The sequence below is a fragment of the Hippoglossus stenolepis genome, chromosome 10 (assembly GCF_022539355.2).
Source record: "Hippoglossus stenolepis isolate QCI-W04-F060 chromosome 10, HSTE1.2, whole genome shotgun sequence".
Lineage (NCBI taxonomy): Eukaryota > Metazoa > Chordata > Actinopteri > Pleuronectiformes > Pleuronectidae > Hippoglossus > Hippoglossus stenolepis.
In genome coordinates, this window is record NC_061492.1 from 12,408,953 (window position 1) to 12,431,772 (window position 22,820).

At 41.5% G+C, this 22,820-nt stretch overlaps 2 protein-coding genes across 3 annotated transcripts in view; both read left to right on the forward strand.

Moving 5' to 3' along the window:
- The first annotated feature begins 1,019 nt into the window (after positions 1-1,019).
- ivd (isovaleryl-CoA dehydrogenase) lies at positions 1,020-8,816 on the forward strand. Its single transcript, XM_035168677.2, has 12 exons — positions 1,020-1,295; positions 2,300-2,389; positions 2,525-2,576; positions 2,788-2,957; positions 3,055-3,148; positions 3,981-4,111; positions 4,952-5,048; positions 5,169-5,262; positions 5,856-5,937; positions 6,067-6,171; positions 6,735-6,807; positions 7,735-8,816. Exons 1-12 carry the CDS (start codon positions 1,164-1,166, stop codon positions 7,866-7,868), a joined length of 1,254 nt encoding a protein of 417 aa, XP_035024568.1. The 5' UTR covers positions 1,020-1,163; the 3' UTR covers positions 7,869-8,816.
- A 4,297-nt stretch (positions 8,817-13,113) lies between these two features.
- The window catches only part of bahd1 (bromo adjacent homology domain containing 1), a 35,210-nt gene continuing 25,503 nt past the window's right edge, over positions 13,114-22,820 (forward strand). Inside the window, exon 1 of one of the 2 annotated variants that reach the window (XM_035168006.2) lies at positions 13,114-13,693. The gene's annotated coding sequence lies outside the window, so the exon portion shown is untranslated. The remainder of the gene's footprint in view (positions 13,694-22,820) is intronic. The other variant, XM_035168004.2, reaches the window with a different exon arrangement.

Here is a 22,820-nt window from a genome sequence, read left to right on the forward strand (position 1 = left end):
TCTATGTTGTAAAGTGAGCCTGAGTTTTATTTCCTTTTACATAGAACATTTGCATGACTGAGTATTTCTATTTTTCAGTATTTGTTTACCAGTAAAGTATGATATGACAGCATGGTCTCAGCCTCTTCAACTTGAGGCCATGTCTTGAGTATATTTAAGACAACATGTAGCTCTAAAACCTACATTTTTTCCACGTTGCATGCTCTTAAATAAATGTGTCCAGGACAGAAAAAAATGCTAAATGTAACCCTTGTTTAAAGGTTCAGAATTTAGTGACATCTAGTGGTGAAGTTGCATGTTGCAGCTGAAGACCCCCCACCAAACATGAGAGAGAACCTGTGGCAGCCTGCAGTTGTCATAAAAGCTCAAAGGGTGTTTAGTTTGTCCTGTCTGGGCTACGGTAAATAAACATGGCAGACTCCTTAGAGAGGACCCGCGCCCGATGTAAATATAAGTATTTCAATCCAAAGGGCCCATTCTAGGGTAAAGAAAACAACAATTCATAAAATTAAGATAGGATAAGATAAGATAAGAAGTCCTTTATTAGTCCCGCAATGGAGAAATTTGCAATGTTACAGCAGCAGAAGACAACACATAAGTAGCACGCAGTACTTGGGTGAAGGAATATAAAGAAATAGAAATATACAACAATATATAGAAAAAATATAAATGTGATTAAACCGGTATATACAGTGTAAAGAAATATATTATGTGTCAGAATATGTACAGTGAATGGATTGCACATACGGTTTATATTCCACAGAATTGTTTTTACAAATGAATATAGTACAGTGAATATTGCACAGTTGAGAATGTTAAGGTGACAGTCCATAGTGGTGGTGCATGTAGTTTTACTAGGAGCAGAGCTGGTTGTACAGTCTTACTGCTGCATAAAACACACTACTGGAAACATTACTAGGATTATTTTATAATCAATTTCTGCCAATAAATCCCTTTCAGCTAAATCGTCATCACTGTCAGCTGTACTGGGCTAGGTTGTTTGGGCCACACTCCAGTCCAGTAGGTGGCGGTACTACATACCACTTGCGGCAGAGTGAGACCTCTCTCCTGCTGTGGTGAAGCTAACCCCTGAGTGTCCTGAAGCCATTTACTCTTCATGCACTTTGCTCCCCTCTGACTCTCGCTCTCCCAGAACAGACGCCATGTTCGCCGTCAGAAGCGCCCTCCGCCTCGGCTCCAGGCTGTGCGTGTCCGCGGCGGCGAGGAGAGGATGCGCCGGCTCCACCATCCCTGTGGACGACGTGGTGAACGGACTCACCGACGACCAGATCCAGGTTCGTCACACTGGGGGGGACCAGGCAGAAAACAAACAGTGCAGATAATGGTGCACGGGAGACACTGGTGGTGAAACAATCACAGAGAAGTCACCTACAACTGAGCTACATCACAGGAGGGTTTCATGGCGATTTGACGGAGGGTTATTCAATCACGGGGGGCGCACCTGACGTGGTGACATAACGTTAGCTAGCAGTCCTTCGTGCTAGCTAACCTACGTGTCGTACACATTGAACTGTGGACGTGTTACTACTACGTTGTCTTTGCTAACAAGGGCTAGCTGGCTAACGTAAACATTGGCTGCGTTCGGGAAAGTCCATATAATCTCCTTCCCTAACCACTAGTCAGTGACCCCGTCAAGAGGTCAAGGAAACGTGAAGGAGAAGACGTGAGGAGTTAGGAAAGGAGAACCCCACTTACACTCATGTTGTTGGTTTTTTTTATAAACAACTTTACTTATAACAGAAGATACACATAGAATGTACAGTTGTTATAAAGTTTCATGTTTTAAAACAGAATGACCTGCGCTCACTTTGCACTTTAACAATAAACACCGACTCAAATGTTGTTGGAACCTGAACAGTCCTGAAGTTTACTTTGTGTTTGTTTGATTCGCTCAAGAGTTTATGAGACACGTTGAAAATGTGACGTGTAGACACACACACACATTGATTATTGTGAAGGGCCTACCATAATATTTATAAGACTGCACCAACTTAGAGTTTTTCCCTTGCACAGTTTACAGCTTTCGTTCTCTGAGACTTTCTTTCATATCCAGGCAAAATTATTGTTCACTGAAATATCGTTAACTAAATCGATATTGGAACAAATCAAATGGAATCGAACCCAGCCCTAGTAAATATATCCCCAATGCAAATGGGACCTGTCAAGAACAGGTATAATAGGTGTATTACTGCGCTGCCAAAATGCATCTATCATTATACAGTGTGCTTGTGTTTTTAGGACATGTCATAGTTAATTTCGCTTTTTATGTTTTGCACAGCTCAGACAGACGGTGCGTAAGTTCCTCGCAGAGAAGCTCGCACCTCAAGCTGATGAGATCGACAAGCAAAATGAATTCACAGGAATGCGGGTGAGTTGAAACTTATTAAGTGCACCTATAACCTCCTGTAATCTTTTTGTCAAAAACAAATCAATAGCCACATCTGGACTCTTGGAGCAGGATTTCTGTATTGATAACTTTCCTTGCATTGTTTTTTTTCTCCAGGACTTCTGGAAAGACATGGGAGAGATGGGGCTCCTTGGGATCACTGCTCCAGGTACGATTCTACAATATACTGTATGTGGAAGTTGTTGCATTACACTTACCTATACCTAATTTGGGTGTAGGTAACAAATATCAAGTCAATGGTTTTGGATAAATCATATTCACGTTTGTAATCAAAGCATGGTCTGATGATTTCTCTCTCTTTTTGTTGGTGTTTGAACATTTAACATAAAGCATTTATGTCCTCTGTTCATCTCTTTCAGTGGAATACGGGGGCACGGGACTGGGCTACCTAGATCATGTCATTGTCATGGAGGAAATGTCGCGAGTGTCAGCAGCCATTGCTCTTAGTTACGGCGCCCACTCAAACCTTTGTGTCAACCAGATGGTGCGCCACGCAAACGAAGAGCAGAAGGAAAAATACATGCCAAAGGTCAGAACCAAAACAGTTCATACTGTTTTAAAAAGCATGAATTGATTAAAGACAATTAAGGAATGCTTCCTTCCCCTCTGGCGCCTCTTGTTGTCAGTTAATGACAGGAGAGCATGTCGGCGCGCTGGCCATGAGTGAGTCCAACGCTGGATCAGATGTCGTATCAATGAGACTCAAAGCCAAGAAGGAAGGTAGGAAACCTCTGCTCTGTATATAGTGAAACCCACATGTCCCCTGAAACATTTTATTACCAGAGGTTGATTCAGTAATGTTAGGTTTGTGGAGCGCACATTTCCGTGTAGGACTTTACCAGGTTTGTCTGATTTTAATCAAATGAGATCAGCAATTTGTATTTTCCCCTAAAAAAATCAGACTCAGTGATTTCCACATACTGCTGCACTCAGTGGAGTGAGTGTGAGCCAAAATACCAATACAAGGACAAAACTGGAATAAAGCAACTAAATGGCCCAAAGCCAATGGAAACAATGAATGCAAATATATAAACATGAATTTCAAATGATCTCCTGAACAAGAAAACTGTGAATAAATTTAACACAAGAGAAAAGGTAGATAAACAGCATTGGTAGGCTGTAGAGGACGAAGTTGTCAGTGTTACAAGCTTCAAAAAAGGAACTTTTGTGTGGGTGGGGGTGCACATATTCACAGAGATGAAAATGTGCTGCTGTGCTTCCACAGTGAACAAGTGAGGAAGTGATCCTCAGTGGCCACACCTCAGTTCATGCCTCGTAATTACTCATTTTCATGCTGTTGTTCATACTAAGGTAAAAGGTAGTGCAGTGCTGGTCTAACCAGAGAGACTGAGATGTTTCCAGAATGAGATGATTTATTGTTGAGCTGTCTGCAAATGGGAGGGCCTGAAATAGTTTGAGTAGTTGCCTATTAAATAACCAAAATCACAGGCTGCACTCACGTCTCCTCTCCTTCACCTTTGAGTAATATTGGTACGTTTGTTCTCTTAACGCTGCTGTTAAACTCTCCTTTGACTTTGTGTATTTTTTACAGGCGACTACTATGTCCTGAATGGCAACAAGTTCTGGATCACTAATGGTCCAGATGCTGACGTCCTTATAGTTTATGCCAAGACAAATCCAGAGGCCCATCAAAAAGGCATCACAGCTTTCATTATTGAAAAGGTAAATGCAGTGAAGTACAGTATTGAGATATTCTTATTGTAGCTCAGGATGTAATGAGTTTTACATGATTTCCTCTATTCTGGTGATGAGCCTTGTATTTTGTTAAACAAATAACTATAATGTGAGGAATCTCTATATGTATATATGTAATTTGCCTGTCCCAAAAACTGTTCATCTCATATATTTCCAACTTGGCAGTTGTGTTGTTGTCGGTCCAAGGAATTGCAGTGGTGCAACTTGGATATGGGAAACGCTCAGTTTTAATACATTTTTAATAAATGGGCTAATAAGGTATATGGACTATATTTATACAGGCCTTTTCCGTCCATTCACACACCATTCATACACTATGAGCACAGTCCGTGGGGGGGGGATATTCAGTATCTGGCCAGGAAATGTAGACTGGAGGAGTGTTGAACCTCCTGGTTAGTGGACAACTCTCCACATCTTGAGGCTGGGGCTCATTAATGTAAATGACAGCAACAACCACGGCGTGTTCAGTACGGCAACGAAAACTGCTTCTTGAGTATGGGGTTCTGCATAATGAGCTTCGTCAAACTATAAACAGGCAAACAGCTCTTTATGCTGCAGTTTCAGAACTCTGCAGGCTGACTCGACATGTCCTCACTAAGTTGATCTTAAATTGCCACGACTTAGTTACTGCAGATCAGTTCTACTGTTCAAAGAAAGCTCCGAGCACCAGCCGAGCAAACCGTACCCCTTCCAACCAGTCATGCATACAACATGTACCACACTAGTGGTGTAAATCTGTTAGGTAGTGACAGGAATCACAGCAAAATAAACAGTTTTTGTTCATATATGTATCTGCGTGTTTTGTAGGGAATGCCGGGATTCTCTACAGCACAGAAGCTCGACAAACTCGGCATGAGAGGATCAAACACCTGCGAGCTGGTCTTTGAAGACTGTAAAGTCCCAGGTGTGTGTTAAAATGCCAACGCTGCCTTATGTCAACTTGTGTAAAACACTAGAATCATAGGTCAGTTTTTATTTTGGCTCATTTCTTCACAGCTAATGTTTTTTTCCCTGTTTGTTGTAGAGAAAAACATCCTTGGTCCACTGAATAAAGGTGTTTATGTGATGATGAGCGGCTTAGATCTGGAGAGGCTGGTGCTCGCATCGGGACCTATTGGGTATGTTTTTAAAATCACACGTAAAACATAATGTGTTGTGGGTAATCTCTGTTTTTTGTAATTTTTTGTAAATATGACGGTGCAGGTGCTTAATTGTCAAAAGCTCTTGACTCTCGTAATTTTCTGTGCATTTTCTTGCTGTATTCTCACATGGGACAAGTTCTGCTGTATTCTCACGTGGGACAAGTTCTGCTGTATTCTCACGTGGGACAAGTTCTGCTGTATTCTCACGTGGGACAAGTTCTGCTGTATTCTCACATGGGACAAGTTCTGCTGTATTCTCACGTGGGACAAGTTCTGCTGTATTCTCACATGGGACAAGTTCTGCTGTATTCTCACGTGGGACAAATTCTGCTGTATTCTCACGTGGGACAAGCTTCTGTAAAATGTTCAGAGTAACTGACGCAGACATTTGTGTTCTCACAAATTGTCCCTCCAACGTGCTGAGTTCAGTGCCTGTCTGAAAGCAGCTCATGACAGACATCGGTCACGTTTTAGTTTTTGGCTTCTTGTATTTGACATTATGGGAGTTTTTGTTAAATATTCTAGTATATGAGACTTGAATTGTTTATCATACCATTAATACTTTGCAGCATCATGCAGGCAGTTCTGGACTTTTCCATTCCCTACCTACATGTCAGAGAAGCTTTCGGACAGAAGATTGGTGAATTTCAGGTTTGACTTTCAGCCTCCACTTTATTACAATGTTGTACAGTTTTAAAAGTCAAATAGATAAATTTCATAAATTTGAAAGTTTGGAATAACCTGTTGAAACTGTGTGTGTCATGTATATCTGTTTAACAGCTGATGCAAGGCAAGATGGCCGACATGTACACCAGACTGAGCTCCTGTCGACAGTACGTCTACAACGTTGCCCGCGCTTGTGACAAAGGACATTTCAGTTCAATGGTGAGAGGATTTCTATTCACTCATCTGCTCCTGCAGAACACTGTTAAGAACATGAAAAGATTCATGTAAAATTTGCCTCAAAAGTTACAAATGTTGAAATGCATTTGGAAGATTGATTCATTTTTCTTCTTAGTCATTTTTCTTCTTAATAAACTTTGTAAACGTGTTATTAAAGTTAATTTCAGGTCTTATAGCTTGAAAGCTATTTTCTTGTGTTAATTTGGTATTAATTCCTAAATATTGCAAATAATTTTGTAATATTTCATTTTTTTGTGTGATGTTAAAAAACACTGATTGTAATGGCAGATACAAATTTGTAGGATTGTGGAAACTTTCCTGTCATCATCTCTCTGTAAATGTCAGGTTTTCTCAATGTGTTCAACTTTTCATATCGTATTAAAATAGTAGTTGTTTAGTTTATTCTATCTTGAATCTAAACCTTTCTCCGAATGAAGGAAGTTTGAAAAAATCTTCCTTTGTTGTGCTTTGCTTAAGGCAGATGTTCCCTCAGCATGTCAGCATGTTGTTGTTCTTGACTGTGTTGGTTTGTGTTTTCGTTGCAGGATTGTGCTGGAGTCATTCTGTATTGTGCTGAGAATGCCACTCAGGTTGCTCTGGATGGTATTCAGTGTTTGGGTAAGTCCTTTAATATAGTAAATAATTCTGTCAATAAGTTAACAGAACACCGCCAGACAGGCACTGGGTTTCCTGGTGCTCTCTCTCTCTCTCTCTCTGTGTCCCTGTTCTTCTGTCTAAGCTAAATGTGAATATAATTTAGAATGAAATGAAATGACCATTATCCAAAGCCAACTGACTGTAGAAAGATTTGGTAGTGGTAGCTGCAGTGAGGTAGCATCACACACACAGGGTTAGCTAAACGTTGTGGTGCAGGCGTAATGAAAGAGGGTGCATAGTAGAAAGAGTGCAGTCGACTCCCCCACTAAACTGTAGAAACTTCATTTTAATGAAAATTATCAACTGATATATTGCCTCTTAATATTCATGATTCCATTTACACTTGACACATGAGCACATCATATTTTATTACCTTATTTTGCCCAGTACACAGACAGTATACTGTACAATATAATGTATTAATACTGTGTACCATACTATACAGTATTTAGTACCCAAAATGGAATAATTGATGCAAACAAACAAACATGTCAAGATAATTGTGAATGATTCTGTTTCTTATTTGTGCTTTTTTTAAGTCTTTATTTCAAATATCAAGAGATTTACATACTGCAGCTGATAATGTGTTTATCAAGTAGCATTATGTATGTAAATGAATTAGCCTCTTGGTAAAATATGATTTGTTATTCAAATCATTCTTCAGGGACAAACACACGTGGGTTATCAAGCCGTGCATACTGATATACATGTTGTCGTCATGCAATATGAGTAGAAACTGACTTGACATGTATGCATGTGCACTCAAAAGCGACACGGGGGAACGTTTTGTATGTCGCATAAGAAAACCAATAGTTTGACATCTTCACATGACTTTGATTCAGACAGATGTGACACACTGTCTTTAACCTGCCCTTTACTTGTCAACAGGGGGGAACGGCTACATCAACGACTACCCTATGGGACGATACCTACGTGACGCGAAGCTGTATGAAATCGGGGCAGGCACAAGTGAAATCCGCCGGCTCATCATCGGACGAAGCTTCAACTCCATGTTCAAATAAGCTGAAGTGAGGAAGAGCGAGCGCTGAGGACGGAAGGACTGAATGATGAACAGTTACTCACACCCAGGGCCTTAACACCGAATGAGCCGATGCTGCTGTTTGGATGTTGTGGGTTTTTAGAGTTAGCGTTACCAGGGATTTTCATTCATCTGCAGCAGGAAGTGTCAGTGGACAGTGATGTTACAACAACAGATGAAATGTTAGTTTAGTGTCTGAAGTGGCCTTCATGTCTTTTTTTAAAAATAAATATTAGGTTGTTTTTGTTAAAGTTAATTAATAACCACTGTAATACCAATCAAACACCAATATTGCAATAATGGAAACATGCAAACAAACAGTGTCACAGATTTTCCTTTTTGAGATGAAAATGGATTGAGAAACACGGCTGCTTGTCAAGATTATTTTAGTTTTCTCTTGAACACTCCTCCAGACCTTCAGAACTGCTGCTGAGAAAGAAGCGGATTGTGAATGTTGTATTATTTATTGTGAGGAAAATGGATGCCACGCTGTTGCTCCAGGACACGTTGGCAGGTCACTGTTCCTTGGTTAGAACCTAAAAACATTTTTCTCTAAACTTAACGATCATCATCACTACAGTTAAAATGACAAAAGTCTCCAGATTTTACTGTGATCGTTCACTGTAAATGTGAGTTAATGTTTGTAACATAGATGTAAATTAAGGCCCCTTCAACGATTTCAATGCAAACTGGAATGTTTCTGATCATTAAACAGGATAATTTGATGTCTGGGAGTTCTCTGTTGAATCAGTGTAAGATTCCATGTTTGTTTTTATATGATGTAAATCAACCCCCCTCAGATGCTGTGAGACTTGTTGGTCTTCTCTGTAAAGGACTTTGAAGACCAACCAGTAGCTGTACAGTTTCAACATGTATGATATATATGACTTTTGTTTCCAATTAATAAAAATAAAGCATTTTTATTTCTTGACTGCTGTTTTTTTTTTTTCAGCCTAAAGAATCATATCCCACATGCAGACTTCTTTTAAAATGTTTGCTTCATATTTAAGAAATAAAGCTACATTTATCTGAATTAAATCTGCTCTGATTTATGATCAAACTGAAAGTAAAGCGAGCACTGCTGGTTTGACACGTAGAGATGACTTTACTAGGCATGAGCAACACGATTCAGCCATTAATCAGGCACCAGTTTCTAGCTACAAGCTTGTGTTGTAAACTGAGATGTGGACATAAAACAGACAAGTGTCTGGTGAAAAAGGTCTAAATCTCACAGAATCTGACAACTTCTTTAAAAATGTTTTTTTGTTAGTTCCCTCTCGGTGACTCAGAATGATTGGTGAGCAGAAAATAGTTTGGTGGGACTCTGTCACTGCTCCTCTGTCTGATAGAATCACTGCCCTGGTCCAAAGGATTCCCATTACTCTCATGTTGTTTTATTTCTTAACCTCCCCCAGTGGGGATGAAAAGACTGGCGATTCAGATCTGAAGACCCTCATGGGCTCCCTGCTGGAAGACGTAAACGACAGTGGGTCTGCGCTCTTCAGTGTAATCACAGACGACTGAGCTCATGCTGAGATGGGGGTGCATTTATAGTCCCACTGTATCCCCTGATTAAAAAAAATGACAAAAAATAAAGATAGAGGAAAATCTCTGTAAACACAACACACAGTTTTCTATAGTCCCTCTGTATCCACTCAACATAGAGCTGATTGTTTCCAGGAAGGCCAGAGGGGAGACAGTCGCTCACACTGAACCATCCCACTACATTTGAATAATACATGGGAGTTCTGTTTCAGGGCGGATTTTCCCTGAACAGGAAATAAGTCTGGTTTAAAACATTCATGTCTCCACCACTGTGAGCTAACTGCTTAATCTGACTGAAGACAAATGTTATTGTTAAGAGATTCAGTCTTTATCCTGTGACAATGTAGTCGCATGTAAATCCAACTTGAATGCTTCACATTTATTATTATAATAAAACATGTATTATTACAACAGTCACATTAAAGGGATAGTTCACCCCCCCCCCAAAAAAAATCCCTTATTATCTACTCACCACTATGCCAATGGAGGGTAAGGGTGAAGTGCTTGAGTCCACAGAACACTTTTGGAGTTTCAGGGGTAAACAGCGTTGCAGCAGAATCCAATACAATTGATATCCGCGGGGTTTTCGTAATACCCACGAGCTCTCACGAGAACTGCAGCAGTAACTAAGAAGAGGACATTTAGGCTAAAACCATGGTGTCAATTTGAATGTTGGGACTTACAGACACTGGGATGACACCACAGGAGCAGTATGGAGGCATTTTATGATTTTATTCTGTTGTTTTTTAACTTTTGAAGATGTGGTCGCCATTTACTTCAATTGTATTGGATTTGGCTGCAAAGCTGTTTACCTCCTGAATCTAGGTGAAGTGTTTTGTGGACTCAAACACTTCACCCACTCCTCCAACCGCATAGTGGTGAGTGGATAATGAGTGAATTTGACAGTTTACACAAATGGTTCTCACACACACAGCAATTCTTTATACAATCAGCACAGCCATCAGGGGCACTTTGGGCTTCAGTGTCTTGCCCAAGGACACTTGGGCAGACTGGAGGAGCGTATGGTCAGTATGGTGAGTAGACGACCCTGTCTACCTCCTGAACCATAGCCGCCACGACCAAGCCTTCAATCTCTACTGAAATTCTGAGACACTTTCCAGAACTGATTGTGGCGGTGGGTTACAAACTTCTTGAACATTTGTAAAAAAGCACGACAGTATTTTCCAGACCTTTCAACTTTATCTCTCGGCCTTCCACAGCAGATGAGATTTGCAGATTTGAAGATGGATCTGTTACATCGAGACACAACCTCTGTCTTAATCTTCAGTGATGATGATAATCTGCAAATATCTGCTGATGAAGACCGAGAGATAAAGCTGAAAGCTCAAGCTGTAGTGACAAAAGAGACCTCATGTTATCATGGGCGCTCCAGTTTGAAGATTTGTCCGAAGTTCAGAGGGGTTAAAACTTCATGGTCTTGATGTGATTGATATACGTTTTTATCTCGGGCAAGGAGGTTATGTTTTCACCCCCATTCATTTGTTTGTCAGTTTGTAAACAAGATAACAAAAAAACTGCTCAACAGATGTGGTACATTTTGGGAAGAACCCATTAAAGTTTGGTGCCGATCTGGATCAGGGTGTCTGTCCAGGATTTTTTCTTTAACGTTGTGAGATTTTCACCATTTTAACCATTATCTCAAGTAATAATTTATGGATGTTGATGAAAACAATCTGGCATATTTAGGGAACTGATTTCTATGAGCGCGTAAAAATTGGTGCAGCTTGATTGAATATAATGGGGACTGTTGGGCCTTGGCTTGTTTCATGGCTGTTTTCAGTAATTTTTTTAAATTACCAAGCAAAAGAAACACATGTAAATTGATTAAACAGACAGAACTTCCCTCTTCTTTTTTTTATCTTCCCTCTTTTCTTGACACTGACATCGAGCAAAATGGCAAATTTATGTGTTCACTTATGTGTCTCAACACCTCAGATGTTTTCAGAGACGTCTGTCAGCCTCCTGATCTGAAGTGGCAGGTGGCTCATTCACTCATCGACAACACAACGACAAGATGAAGGACGACACGGCAGATCATCGCAGCACCTGTGGCTCGGCGCTCGCTTTATACAGACGTTTAAACAGAACTGAGCATATTTCTTTCCTTTTGTCTCTTGTCAGAGCAATAGAACTCTACAGTTACACAATGTAAAAATACACATAATGGGTCCATTTCTAATCAAAGGCTGAAGTATCACTTGGTGTGAAATTACATCCATTATGTGTATTTATTTATGTAGAATTAAGGGTTTTTTAATTAATCACTCACCACTTTCTACAGGTGGATCATTTATTTAATTGATACTTAATAAGTGATTAGAGGGCAAATAACTTGTGGGTTTCCAGATTGTGCATTCACATGTGAGTGAGTGAAGCTGCTGTGTGTGTGTGTGTGTGTGTGTGTGTGTGTGTGTGTGTGTGTGTGTGTGTGTGTGTGTGTGTGTGTGTGTGTGTGTGTGTGTGTGTGTGTGTGTGTGTGTGTGTGTTTTGTGTGTGTGTGTGTGTGTGGCTGTTTGGCACTATATTAAGCAGGAAGTACTCCTCCCTTTAGGGGAGAGGTTCAAACTGAATGCCTCATTGTCAACTGGAGGTTTTCCATTTTACAGTCAGCAGCATCAAGTCTCAAGTCCATGTGCGTCATTAACACCAAACACTGATGTTTGTTGGACGCTGTGTGACCTTGTCTCACAAGGTCAGGGAATCGAACAGCCAGTGAGGATGATTCATAAAACGTAATAACTCAAATCAGGTCCTGACAGGAGGTTAACAGAGAAAATGCATCTTGGAAATGTGGCTTCACGACGCAAAAGTTATTTTCATTTCTGCTTAGTGATGGCTTGTTGGAATATTGACCAATAATAAATGCATGTGCTGTATACGCACCTCTCATATCGCACATGTATTATAACTTATATGACTTTAAGGGTTTTAAAGTTGCAACTAATGGATTCATAGATCCACGATAAGAACAGAATCTCTGCCCCAGTTCTAAAAAAAACATAAAAACACTTTAATCAATATATATTTATAGACATTACATTTGTTATTATTAAACAAAACATTTGATGGATGAAATCCTTTCACTAATGATCTGGTACCATATGAATATACAGACTTCATGACTTATCATAGAAAAAGGGTTAAAATGGTAACATAAGTGATGTGAGTCATGTTACGGGTCTGTCAGGTGACTGCTAACGTCGTACACGACTCAATTCACACAGAAAGACAACAATCCAAATGTTCTATTCATTTGGTTTCCCTTATATGAAAGACGTACGCCTTTATTTATCATCATCTTTTATTTGTTTTTATTACATTATAATGTGCTGTGCCGTCATATTATGTTGTGTTATGCTTTGTTAAATTGTAGTATGTTATATTGTGTTTTATAATATCATATTATATTATACTATTATGTTATTATAGTATAGTTTAGTATGGTGTAGTTTAACCAGGTCAGCAGGGTGTAATCATGGCAGCTAATACGTGATGACCACTTCCTGCACAAAGAATACTGAACAAACTAAGTCCATAACATCACAAATCCTTATTTCCACCACTCAGCACGTGTGAGTGTAAAAGTAAGTCGACTTTAAACAGAGCAACAACAAAGTGCTCCTGCAGCAGACAGCTCCTCAGTCACATGTCAGAGCAGGTTTTTAGCTCGGAGCTCCAGCTTCTCCCCGCAGACCGGCTCGCTGAGGCCGGAGCAGAGGAGCAGCAGAGCCGGGGCCGTGTGTGTCTGTACCGGGGTGAACACAAGTGTGAGAGGCGGGGGGCTTAGAGACATTAACGAGGTGAAAGCCATCTGTCAGCCACAGCAGGGGCGGCCCTGCTGCCGGCCCACGGTGACATGTGGACGGCGCGTCCGTGGCCCTTTAAGAAACTCCATGTTTTCGCTACTTGATGCGTCAACATAAAAAGCGGATGATGCCGTTATGTAAAAACACGCTGAAGTCGCTGGTAGTTTGCGGGAGGACGCCTCTCCTCATCCTTCGCGCCCGGATCGTGGATTAAAGTGGGTTTTTACGCGCGGCGCTCGGAGCTGCGCAGTTCGGGGTGAAAGCAGAGAGGAAAAGGGCTTCGGTCGATCAACTCAACATGAGTCTGCTTCCACTGTGTTTTCCTCCTCCACTCGAGGGAAGTGTACACCTGACGCATCTCCCCCTCGTCCTGTGGAAGTGATCCGTCTTCCCTCAGAACCGTCGACCCCCGGGTCGTGTTCGGGCTCCAGGAAAGGTAAGAGTCTGGATCTGCCTTTAAACTCCCACCGTGTAAAACTGAAAGTGTCAGGATCGAGCGATGAGGCTGCAGCTGCTGGAACAATGTGGCACACACGCGCATACACACACAAACACATACACACACACGCTCAAACACACACACACGCACACACACAGATCCTGTAACTTCTGCTGCTGATCTGTAATAACACGAGGATATGTCAGCCCTATGTGTGTGTGTGTGTGTGTGTGCGCGTGTGCGTGTGTGTGTCCAGTCTCGTGCAGGTGGAAATCGAGCTCACACTCAGCTCGTGGTCGTGGAAAATGTCCCACGAGCAGCTTCTGTGTGAGTGAGTTCGAGGCTCCACTCTGCTGAGGAGTTGCTCTGTGTTTGATGGATGCTTGTTTGTTCTGTTGGGGGCTCGAGTTACTGGTAACAGCAGCCTGCACGTGAGAGCTGGACAACATGGCCCAAAATGAGATCCAGATCAATTTTCATATCGGTCGATGTTGGTAATTATCACGACCAATGTCACATTATTGTTTCTTTTAAGTTTAAAGACAGTTTTTTGCTCCTGAGTGAAGGTTGTGGTTTTAAACTCTACATTTTTACATTATGCGTTGTATCTCCTCACTTACACAATCTATAAGCAATATATTGATCAATATATATTGGACTTTTGTGATTTTGCTATTTATGGAAATCATATTGCGATAAGTATTGATATTGTTTATATACCAGTGTCGTTACTTGATACTGTCAATCCATTTCTTTTAGAGAGAGATATTGTTAATATATGTTAATATGTACAGTTTACAAATGACATTGCATTGTTACCAGAGCTATATAAGATAATTAATATTAGCTCCTTGTTAACCAGATTTATACAAAATTCTGTTAATATATAATAGAAAATAAAGCCGATGTGGACTTTTGGGGGCTGATTTCAATATTAGGGAGTAAAAAATTTCTGCCCAATATATTTATTAAGAGAATATTTGTCAATGAATACAACCACGGCACATTAGTTTAACACTAGCATGAGCCATCAGCTTAAAGACTACTTTGCCTTTTGATCAAGGCAAATACATCTTTACATCACATTGTGATATTACACAGAGATCATTCATTGTGCTTCACAGAAATAAAAGAAGCATAAAAGTGTAGATCAGAAGCGTAAAAAACAATAGAAATAATATAAAAGTTCAAAATATAAAACAGACATGTCTAAATAAAGTGCGGAATTTAGTGATTAAGTGAAGTCGCTGTAAAATAAAGCAGTTAAGCAGTTACAAGTCAAATGTGTAAAGTGAACTTTTTGGATAAACCAGTGTTTGCACTTTAACTTAAGTGAGACTGTGAATGCAGGACTTTTCCTCACATTTTCACTCTGGTACAGTCAGTTATGACGTTTTCCAACAAAACAAACAATGTATAAACCTGTGTTGGAAAAACTTTATATGATTTATGAAAATAATATATTTGTGCAACGGTTGCTCGTCTGCTCCTGGAAAGCACAGACTCTGACATGACCCTGACATTACAACGCACATGGAATACAAGTTGCCTGGTGAGTTCCTCGGGATAATGGTGTTTGTTAAAAGCCTCATGTGAACAGAGAGGCCTGTGAATAGAGCCTCAGTGTGTTGAGGTCGTGGTTGTATTTGTGTCCAGTCAGTTCTCCACAGCCCACCTTGACACGCCTGTCATGGCAGCGTGTTGAATAGAGGCGCAGCGGCCACACGCGAGCCGTGAAGCTGAATATCAATCCTGCACATAATCCTATTATTTCTGAAGAAGTGAGAGGAGGAGGAGGAGGCAGAGGAGGAAGAGGAGGGGAATGTGCTTCATGTCACCAAAACACAGCGTCCTCCTCCTCCCTGCTGTCCCAGAGGAGACAAACACTTCCTGCTTAGATACAAGCCACATGTGGTTCGAAGAAACTCCAGCAGGGTCTAGAATACAACCAGATAAGTGACCAACTAAATGAGGTTTATTCTACTCATCCTGCAAAATAACACATAAAAGTATATTTAAGTACAAACGAAGACAGGAAATGTCCTGTTTTTCTTGTCGTCATCACAGCGTAGCGCTCCTCAGAGTGATGTTAAATATTATCTAACAGGAAGTCAGCAGCTCATTGGATTTGATTTGTTTGGATGACTCTCAGTACAAAGTGCCTTCTTTTATGTAACTTTTCCAACTATTGCCGTCAGTCGTTGATATATGCTCCATTTTTCAGAAGCTTCAGCTGCAACTCACTGTCACTGACTTGATTTGGGCTCAGTTGCATGTTTTTTTGGAACTGTATGTGTTTTGATAAATGCAGAGAATCTCACATGTCCAAGCTGACTGTACAACCTGAGTGAAAACCAAGTTTGAAGCTGCTTTCAGACGCTCCGGTTAATCTTCTGGTTAATCTTCTGAAATGATCCTGAGAATCCTGAGTCAGTTGCTGCAAACTTTCTGCTGCCGGCCCGCTAGTAGAAACTATTGGTATTATGATCTCTGCAGTAGGAATTCATAGGTTTCGTTTTGCCTCCTCCATGCTGCACTACCCCTCGCCTGAGGTCGCCGGAGGTTTCTGTGTTGTTGTGATCGCGTCTGAGCGAAGAATCTCCTGCTGCGTTGTTCCACTCCAGAGAAAGTCTGGACCCCGTTGTGTGGACATTCCCCAGAATTCATGTCTGAAAACAGCTGTATTGTAATATTGTAAATGCGAGAATGAAAGCACAAACAGTAAAGGGAACAGGCTCCAAATCCTGAAATACAACTGATGACAAAACACAGATAAGCCTTTATCACTCCTGAAGACAGCAGGAGATTGTGTGGGACAGCCACGTTCAAAACAACAGGAACATTTCAGTAACATTCAGGCGAAGGGGGTAGTTCCTGGGTCAGGCAGGACATGACATATAAATTCTGCTGCGGAAATCAGTGTTTTTGTTTACAACACATCGACAACGGCGTCGGCTCTCATCAACAAAAGCTCTTAAATCTTGTTGTCTGTCCAAGACGACATCTTCCTCTTCTATGTGTATGCACCTCTTTTTCATCCTGAGATATTTGCATTCTTCCAGTTTCGCCCAGCTGTATTCTCACCTGGGCTCAGTCGGGACATTCCCCCGACATAGACAATTTAGGGGGCCGGCAGAAAAAGTTCCGGGAAGTCTCTGGAGAAACGGACTTGGACATTTGCCTTCTCACTTGCAGCCCCTCTGGAAAATGTTAGTTTATGTTTGAAAGCTGCTTTACAAACAAGGACAACACATATTTGTAGATTCCTGGCATTTGGAGCACGCTTCCCTGAATGTTTGTGCTTTCTTTCTTGTGTGTGGTTTTTCCTTAAGGGCCTCCGTACTGCCTGGAAAACAGAAACTGTTAGGCTCCCAATTAGAAACCCCATTTTCTCCCACAACCACTCAGGAATATGCAACATACAATCTGTAATGATGAAGTCAAGAGTGTAATTTCCACTGGGAACACTGATCTAAGTTGTCCTCCTTTAGGAAGTGTGCGCTGAAAGCAACCAGATCAACCAATAGAAACAAGTGGTACGGCAAATGCTTTAAGGGTTTTCTCACCCCAGGTTTTGCCGATCAGGTTTCTTTGCCTTGCTGGTGTTTGTTGTTGGGGTTGGAAACAGTTTAACAGCATGACCCACACACATCTGACAGGACAGATATGGTTTTTCACAGATATAAAAAAAAATCCATGATGCATTGGTTGCCTTTTACTCACATAAATGCAGCGTGAAGCATATTTTTATGCTTCCAGTGTATTTTCCTCTGTTATACATAACTGCAGTGGATGTGTTGCTAAAGTGCAGGTTGCCCCCCCCAGTACTGCACCTGAACACATCCAATCAGACATTTCAATATAGCAAATGGAGGACACACCAAAAGTCCCATATCTCGTTATTTACTCTATTGTGTTTTAATGATTCATATTTCTGTGAAAACATTTATTAAAATTAGTCCAAACCAGCTGAACACTGGAGCTTTAACCTGGAGTAGTTCAGGAGGTGGAGAACAGATGCCTGCTTTGCCCTGTGAGTAATCGGGCCTCAGCTGAGATCTGGGAAAGTGGCGACCTTTCTAAAAGTATTATTAGTATTATTTGGAGGAGAAAATGAAGGGGAATGGTAAAATTATTTAAACAAGTATCCCAGTTGACTGCCTGACTTCCTGGCTCCACTTTGACCCACTGTACTTACTAAGTTTTTAGTCCAAATAGCTTTCCCTCAATTTGGGGTTGTTGCCTTCAGTTTGGGAGATGATTTTTTTGTTTCACCTCCGAGTGAAAGGGTTTAATCAGGCAACGCTGTGGACCTCATTACCACCTGTCTACTGAGCTTTGGTGAGGCGATGTTCTCAGATTCCAGCCGACACTTTGCTGATAATGGCGTCATTATAACCAAGAAAAACCACAAAAAAATTAGATGACGTTTTTAAATTATGTGTAATTACCTCTGAGGGGAAACATGAATTTAACTTTGGATGTGTACGTTTTACAATGTTAATGAGCTTTATAGCTCGATCTTTTTTGATTGTCCGAGTATTTGTTTGGTTTGAATGAGCCGTGCATTGTGAGTGGCTCAGGATTAGCAACCCAAAGCTGGGGCCTGTAGTCTCTAAAAGCCATTAGCCACCACCTCTCTCTCCTTCTCTCCCTCTTTCTCTCTCTCCGTCTCTCTTTCCCTCACTCACCCTGGCTCGGTGCCCAAGACACAGCTGTGAAAATTACAGGTCTGTTTCATGGAAAGAAGAAGAAGAGGAGGAGGAGGAGGAGGAGGCCGAGCCGGTGGGGAAAGGAAGGAGAAAAGAGAGCAGAGACCCGCAGCCTGGCGTCAGCTGTCGGCCGGCCCACAGCTGCACTGGGTGTTGGAGCTTTCAGAGCCGGGGTCTCGCTCACTTCTCACACACACTGGGATTGTTTACACGGGAAATAAAGAGTGTGTGTTCGTGAGTGTGTGTTGGTGGAGAGGGAGGCGTTAAAGCCTGTTTGGCTGAGGCCGAACACAACAGAACAGAAGCCCTCAGTGTGATTGACAAACGTCAGGCTCCTTCAGTGAAAAGCACACAGCACCAAGAGTCCTTCAGTTTGGCAGACGCTAAAAGCATGACTGAGTCCCTGGCAGGTGGGAGGGGGGGGCGAGCGAGCGGCGGGCCCCCTCCCCGTCGCTCCTTCCTCAGCTGGGCTGAAGATCCAGCGAGAGGCCTCCCCCATCAGAGACTCATTGTTCATGATGAGGACGACAATCTCTCTCTGTCTCCGTTCTCTGTGCTATTTCAATCCATCACTCTCTTGTCTTTTCATTCCGCCCCCCTCCTCCCCTCCATCGACGTCTTCCCTCTTGTTCCCTCTCTCGCTCCTGCTCTCTCAGAAAGTCTGAGTCAAACGACTGTATCTCGGAGGAACTGTCGAGCGAAGAAAAGCAGAAGGGCGCATGTCGAAAAAAAAGTTATTTTCTTCTTTCTTTGAGATGTGAGGTGTGAGATCCCCCTCTCCACTCTCCCCCTCTCCCCTCCGCTCTCGTGCTCTGCTTCGATCTTTCCGACTTCAGTCTTCATCACTATCTCTCTCTGTCTGACTCCCTTCTCTCTCTCTTTTTCTTCCTCCCCTCCGCTGTCGTTTTTGCCCATCAGGCTGCCTGGCACCTCGCCTCATCTCTTTGAAGAGGAACAGTAGAAGCAGATAATCACACTTCCTGTCCAGTATCTGCTTTGTGCTGCTTAACTATAATCTTTACATCTGGAGGCTGCACACCGACGATGAGGAATAACAGCCTACTACTTGCTCTGCTAGTCGCAAACCTTTTTAAAAGGGTTCTTCGAAGCAATATGCTTTTGTCTTTTCAGCCGTTTTTTGTTGATTTTATCGACTTTACCCACTTTTTCACTGTCTCGGGTTGTTTCAGGGCTGAGTCATCACTATGCGTCCTTTTTGTTTTCATGTATTTCCCCTGGAAAATCCCTGGTGTTCTCTGATGCTGCGTCCTGTGATAAATATATATATATATATATTTTTTCAGTCTTCAATTTATACACTTTCTTCCTTCAAATGTTGTTTAACCCACACAAACACTATGTTGTGTGAAGAAGTTGTTATCGCACAAACAGCCCATGCAGTCATGAATCACACTGTTGCCATTAGCCATGCATGACACAAACACTTCTCTGTGTCACACTGTGTTTAAAGCGGCTTTGGTCAACATACACAGGCTTTCAGGCCTTTTGAATCACTTCACTGGATCACTTGTGTATTTAGGAATAATCACGTTAATATTATAAACATCAATGTAAGGAAGTTTGCTACACTCCTCGTCCTCTCCCTCTGGATTGTGAAATTGACAGTAAACATTCGCTGCTGAGCTACTTGCCGCTTTCCTTTTATGTGGCTACGCAAACCACAGTGGTTTAATGGATGTTTGGTGCATTTTTGGTGCATTAACACATTGTTGTTGTGTTTAACCACAAGCACAGCAGCCAGGAGGGGTATTGTTCACAAGAGGCAGATTCACATTGTTACTATTATTGTTGGCTGTATCTGAAGATGATGTTGGCGACGACGAGGAGGGAAATCCCAAAGGTTTGGAGCCTCACTAAAGTGAAACCTCTCGTCTTCCTGTACCTGAGGCTGCGGCCGGCCCTGTTGGCGCTGAGTCCATGGAGGGGAAGTCAGAACCGAGCATTGCAGAAACGTCTCATTATCGCAAAATTTGGTGGAAGGATGCAGTAGAAGAACCCATCGCTTTCTTTAACAATGCTTTTTTTTTCTCAGAGAAATTTGTGAGAATTTATGGATTTTGATGAAAGAAATCAGGCATGTTTAGGGGACTGATATTAATGAACATGTTTAATTTGGTGCAGATCCACACATAAATACAGATCTAGTACATTTAAATGTGGTTTCATAGGGAGACTGATGGCCCTTGTATCTGTTAAAGATCTACAAGGTAAAAAAATCCCAAAGACTCAAACACCTCGTCCAAAGCACGCCCCACATTTACATAATGCTCTCTGTGTAGCTAGTGTGGCACGCCACCTACAAAAAACAGGAAAAGCAAGAGCGAAGGCCGACATTTCCTACACGTTGACCAAGCACAACAGAGTGGGCCAGCCGGCCAATCAAAGCAGGCTGAGAGACAGGAGCCAAAAGCAAGTGTTTCAGACAGAGGCTGAAAAGAGGAGCCGCAGCAATTGACAGTATGACTGACAGTGACGTGTATTCTGAACATTAGAGCATGTAACCCTTTTCAAGTAATAACACAAATTCTAATTATGAACCTGAATATGAGCATTATATGTTTCCTTTGAGCTAATATATTTGTTTACAGACATTTGCTTTTTCGTACATTCAGCACTATTTGAAGTCATGTTTCTGATCATCTGGTGAATCTAAGACCAATATTCCCCCTCCTTTAGCTCTGCTCTTTAGATTCTACCAAATCCTGAGGGAGGATCTGGCTCCTCAGCTGCTAAATGCTTCACTCTGTTCAACATCTCGTCACTAATTGTGTCCTTCTGCTGTTTGGAGTTAAGCAGGTTGTGCAAAGTGTTTTGTTTTTTTAAGAGCGGTGAGAGAGTCTGACAGCAAAAACATTGAGCTGAAACTTTTCATGTAAAGCTCCTGAACTCTTTTTACTGTCACGTTGTTTCCACAGTACCATTTCAAAAGTGTCCTGCATAAAACTGATGACTACGTACAAAAAAATGTACTTATAAAATGAAATAATAAATAAAATAAATTCTGTGTCTAAAAGTGAAGCCAGTGCGGAAATGCCTGAGACCTGTATTTTCTAGGTATGGAGCCACGGCAGTGTGGTCCCACTTATACAGGGGCTCCACCAGTGATGAGTCACTCTCATCTGTCAATCTGTCTATCTTTAAACTATCAAATAACAAATTTTAAATAAACTTATCGAGTAAAAACTAACACCGGGAAAAGCCTCAGTATGATGAGAACTACCATAACTGACAGAAAATATATTTGACATGTACTTTGACTGTTTAGTTTTGGCCATGTCCCGTCCACTTACATGGAGGAGGCAGAATTTTTGACCTATACTGCAGCCAGCCACCAAACCCTGATACTTTAGGCTCACTTTTAGGAAGCTGAATTAAATAAGGGAATTTGTCATTTCTTATGAATTCAATGTTTCATTTGCAAGAGGAGGAATGTGTTGTTTCTTCTTTCAAATAGTCATAGCCTTTAGAAAATGTAAGTCTAACCAGTGCTGTGCTACAAACATCTTTAAAAGTGACAGAGCCGACTTTACATCATAGCTGTTACCTCTTCCTATAAATAATCTCTCGGTGGATATTTTTGTAAACTTTTTGTTTACAGTGCACTGATGCCCTGGCAGCTCGTGGGCGGCTGGTCTGTAGCAGAATCTGAGCTGTGACTTTTCAAGCAGGGGCAAGTGGAGGACGGGATCAATAAAGTATCACTGTGTTATTTCGCTCGCAACGATGCCGTCTCTCTACCTTCAGAATGACAAATTCATCATCCACAGTGAATATCTCCCTGATGCGAGGCTTTCTGGGGCAAGATAAAGGACCAAATGTAGATCAGTGTGGAGGCATCTGTGATGAAGATGGTCGAGAGCAAACTAAGACAATACAAACGACCACAACTCTTAAGTGATGCTGTCATATTACATCTCTTAAACCAGGACATTGAGGTCTCCCTCAGGGATCAAACAGGTTAAATTCCCCTCATCTACCTAAACCCTGTCAAGGAAACTGTGGGTCAAATTTGTGATGTTGTGTTTTCTCTGATATACTACTAGCCTACTTCAGTGTTCCTTTCATTTTGCCTCCCTCAGTCTTTGCTGATAATTACCTGGCATTCGATAGAGCACATACCACCGCAAAGGCCCAACAGTTCCCTTATATTCAGTCAAGCTGCACCAGATTGCCCACACTAATAGATATCTGTCCCCTAAATATGCCTCATTTTTCATCATCCAGATCCATTCATTCCATGAAAAGGGGAAACTTTGGCAAGAAACTACTGTAATTTCAAAGATGGTGATAAAAAAAATCCTTTCTTTGGCCAAAAAGTTATTTCTTGGCCCATGTCCCATCCTTCCACCTAATTTCATGGAAATCCGTTCTTTAGCTTTTGGGTTATCATG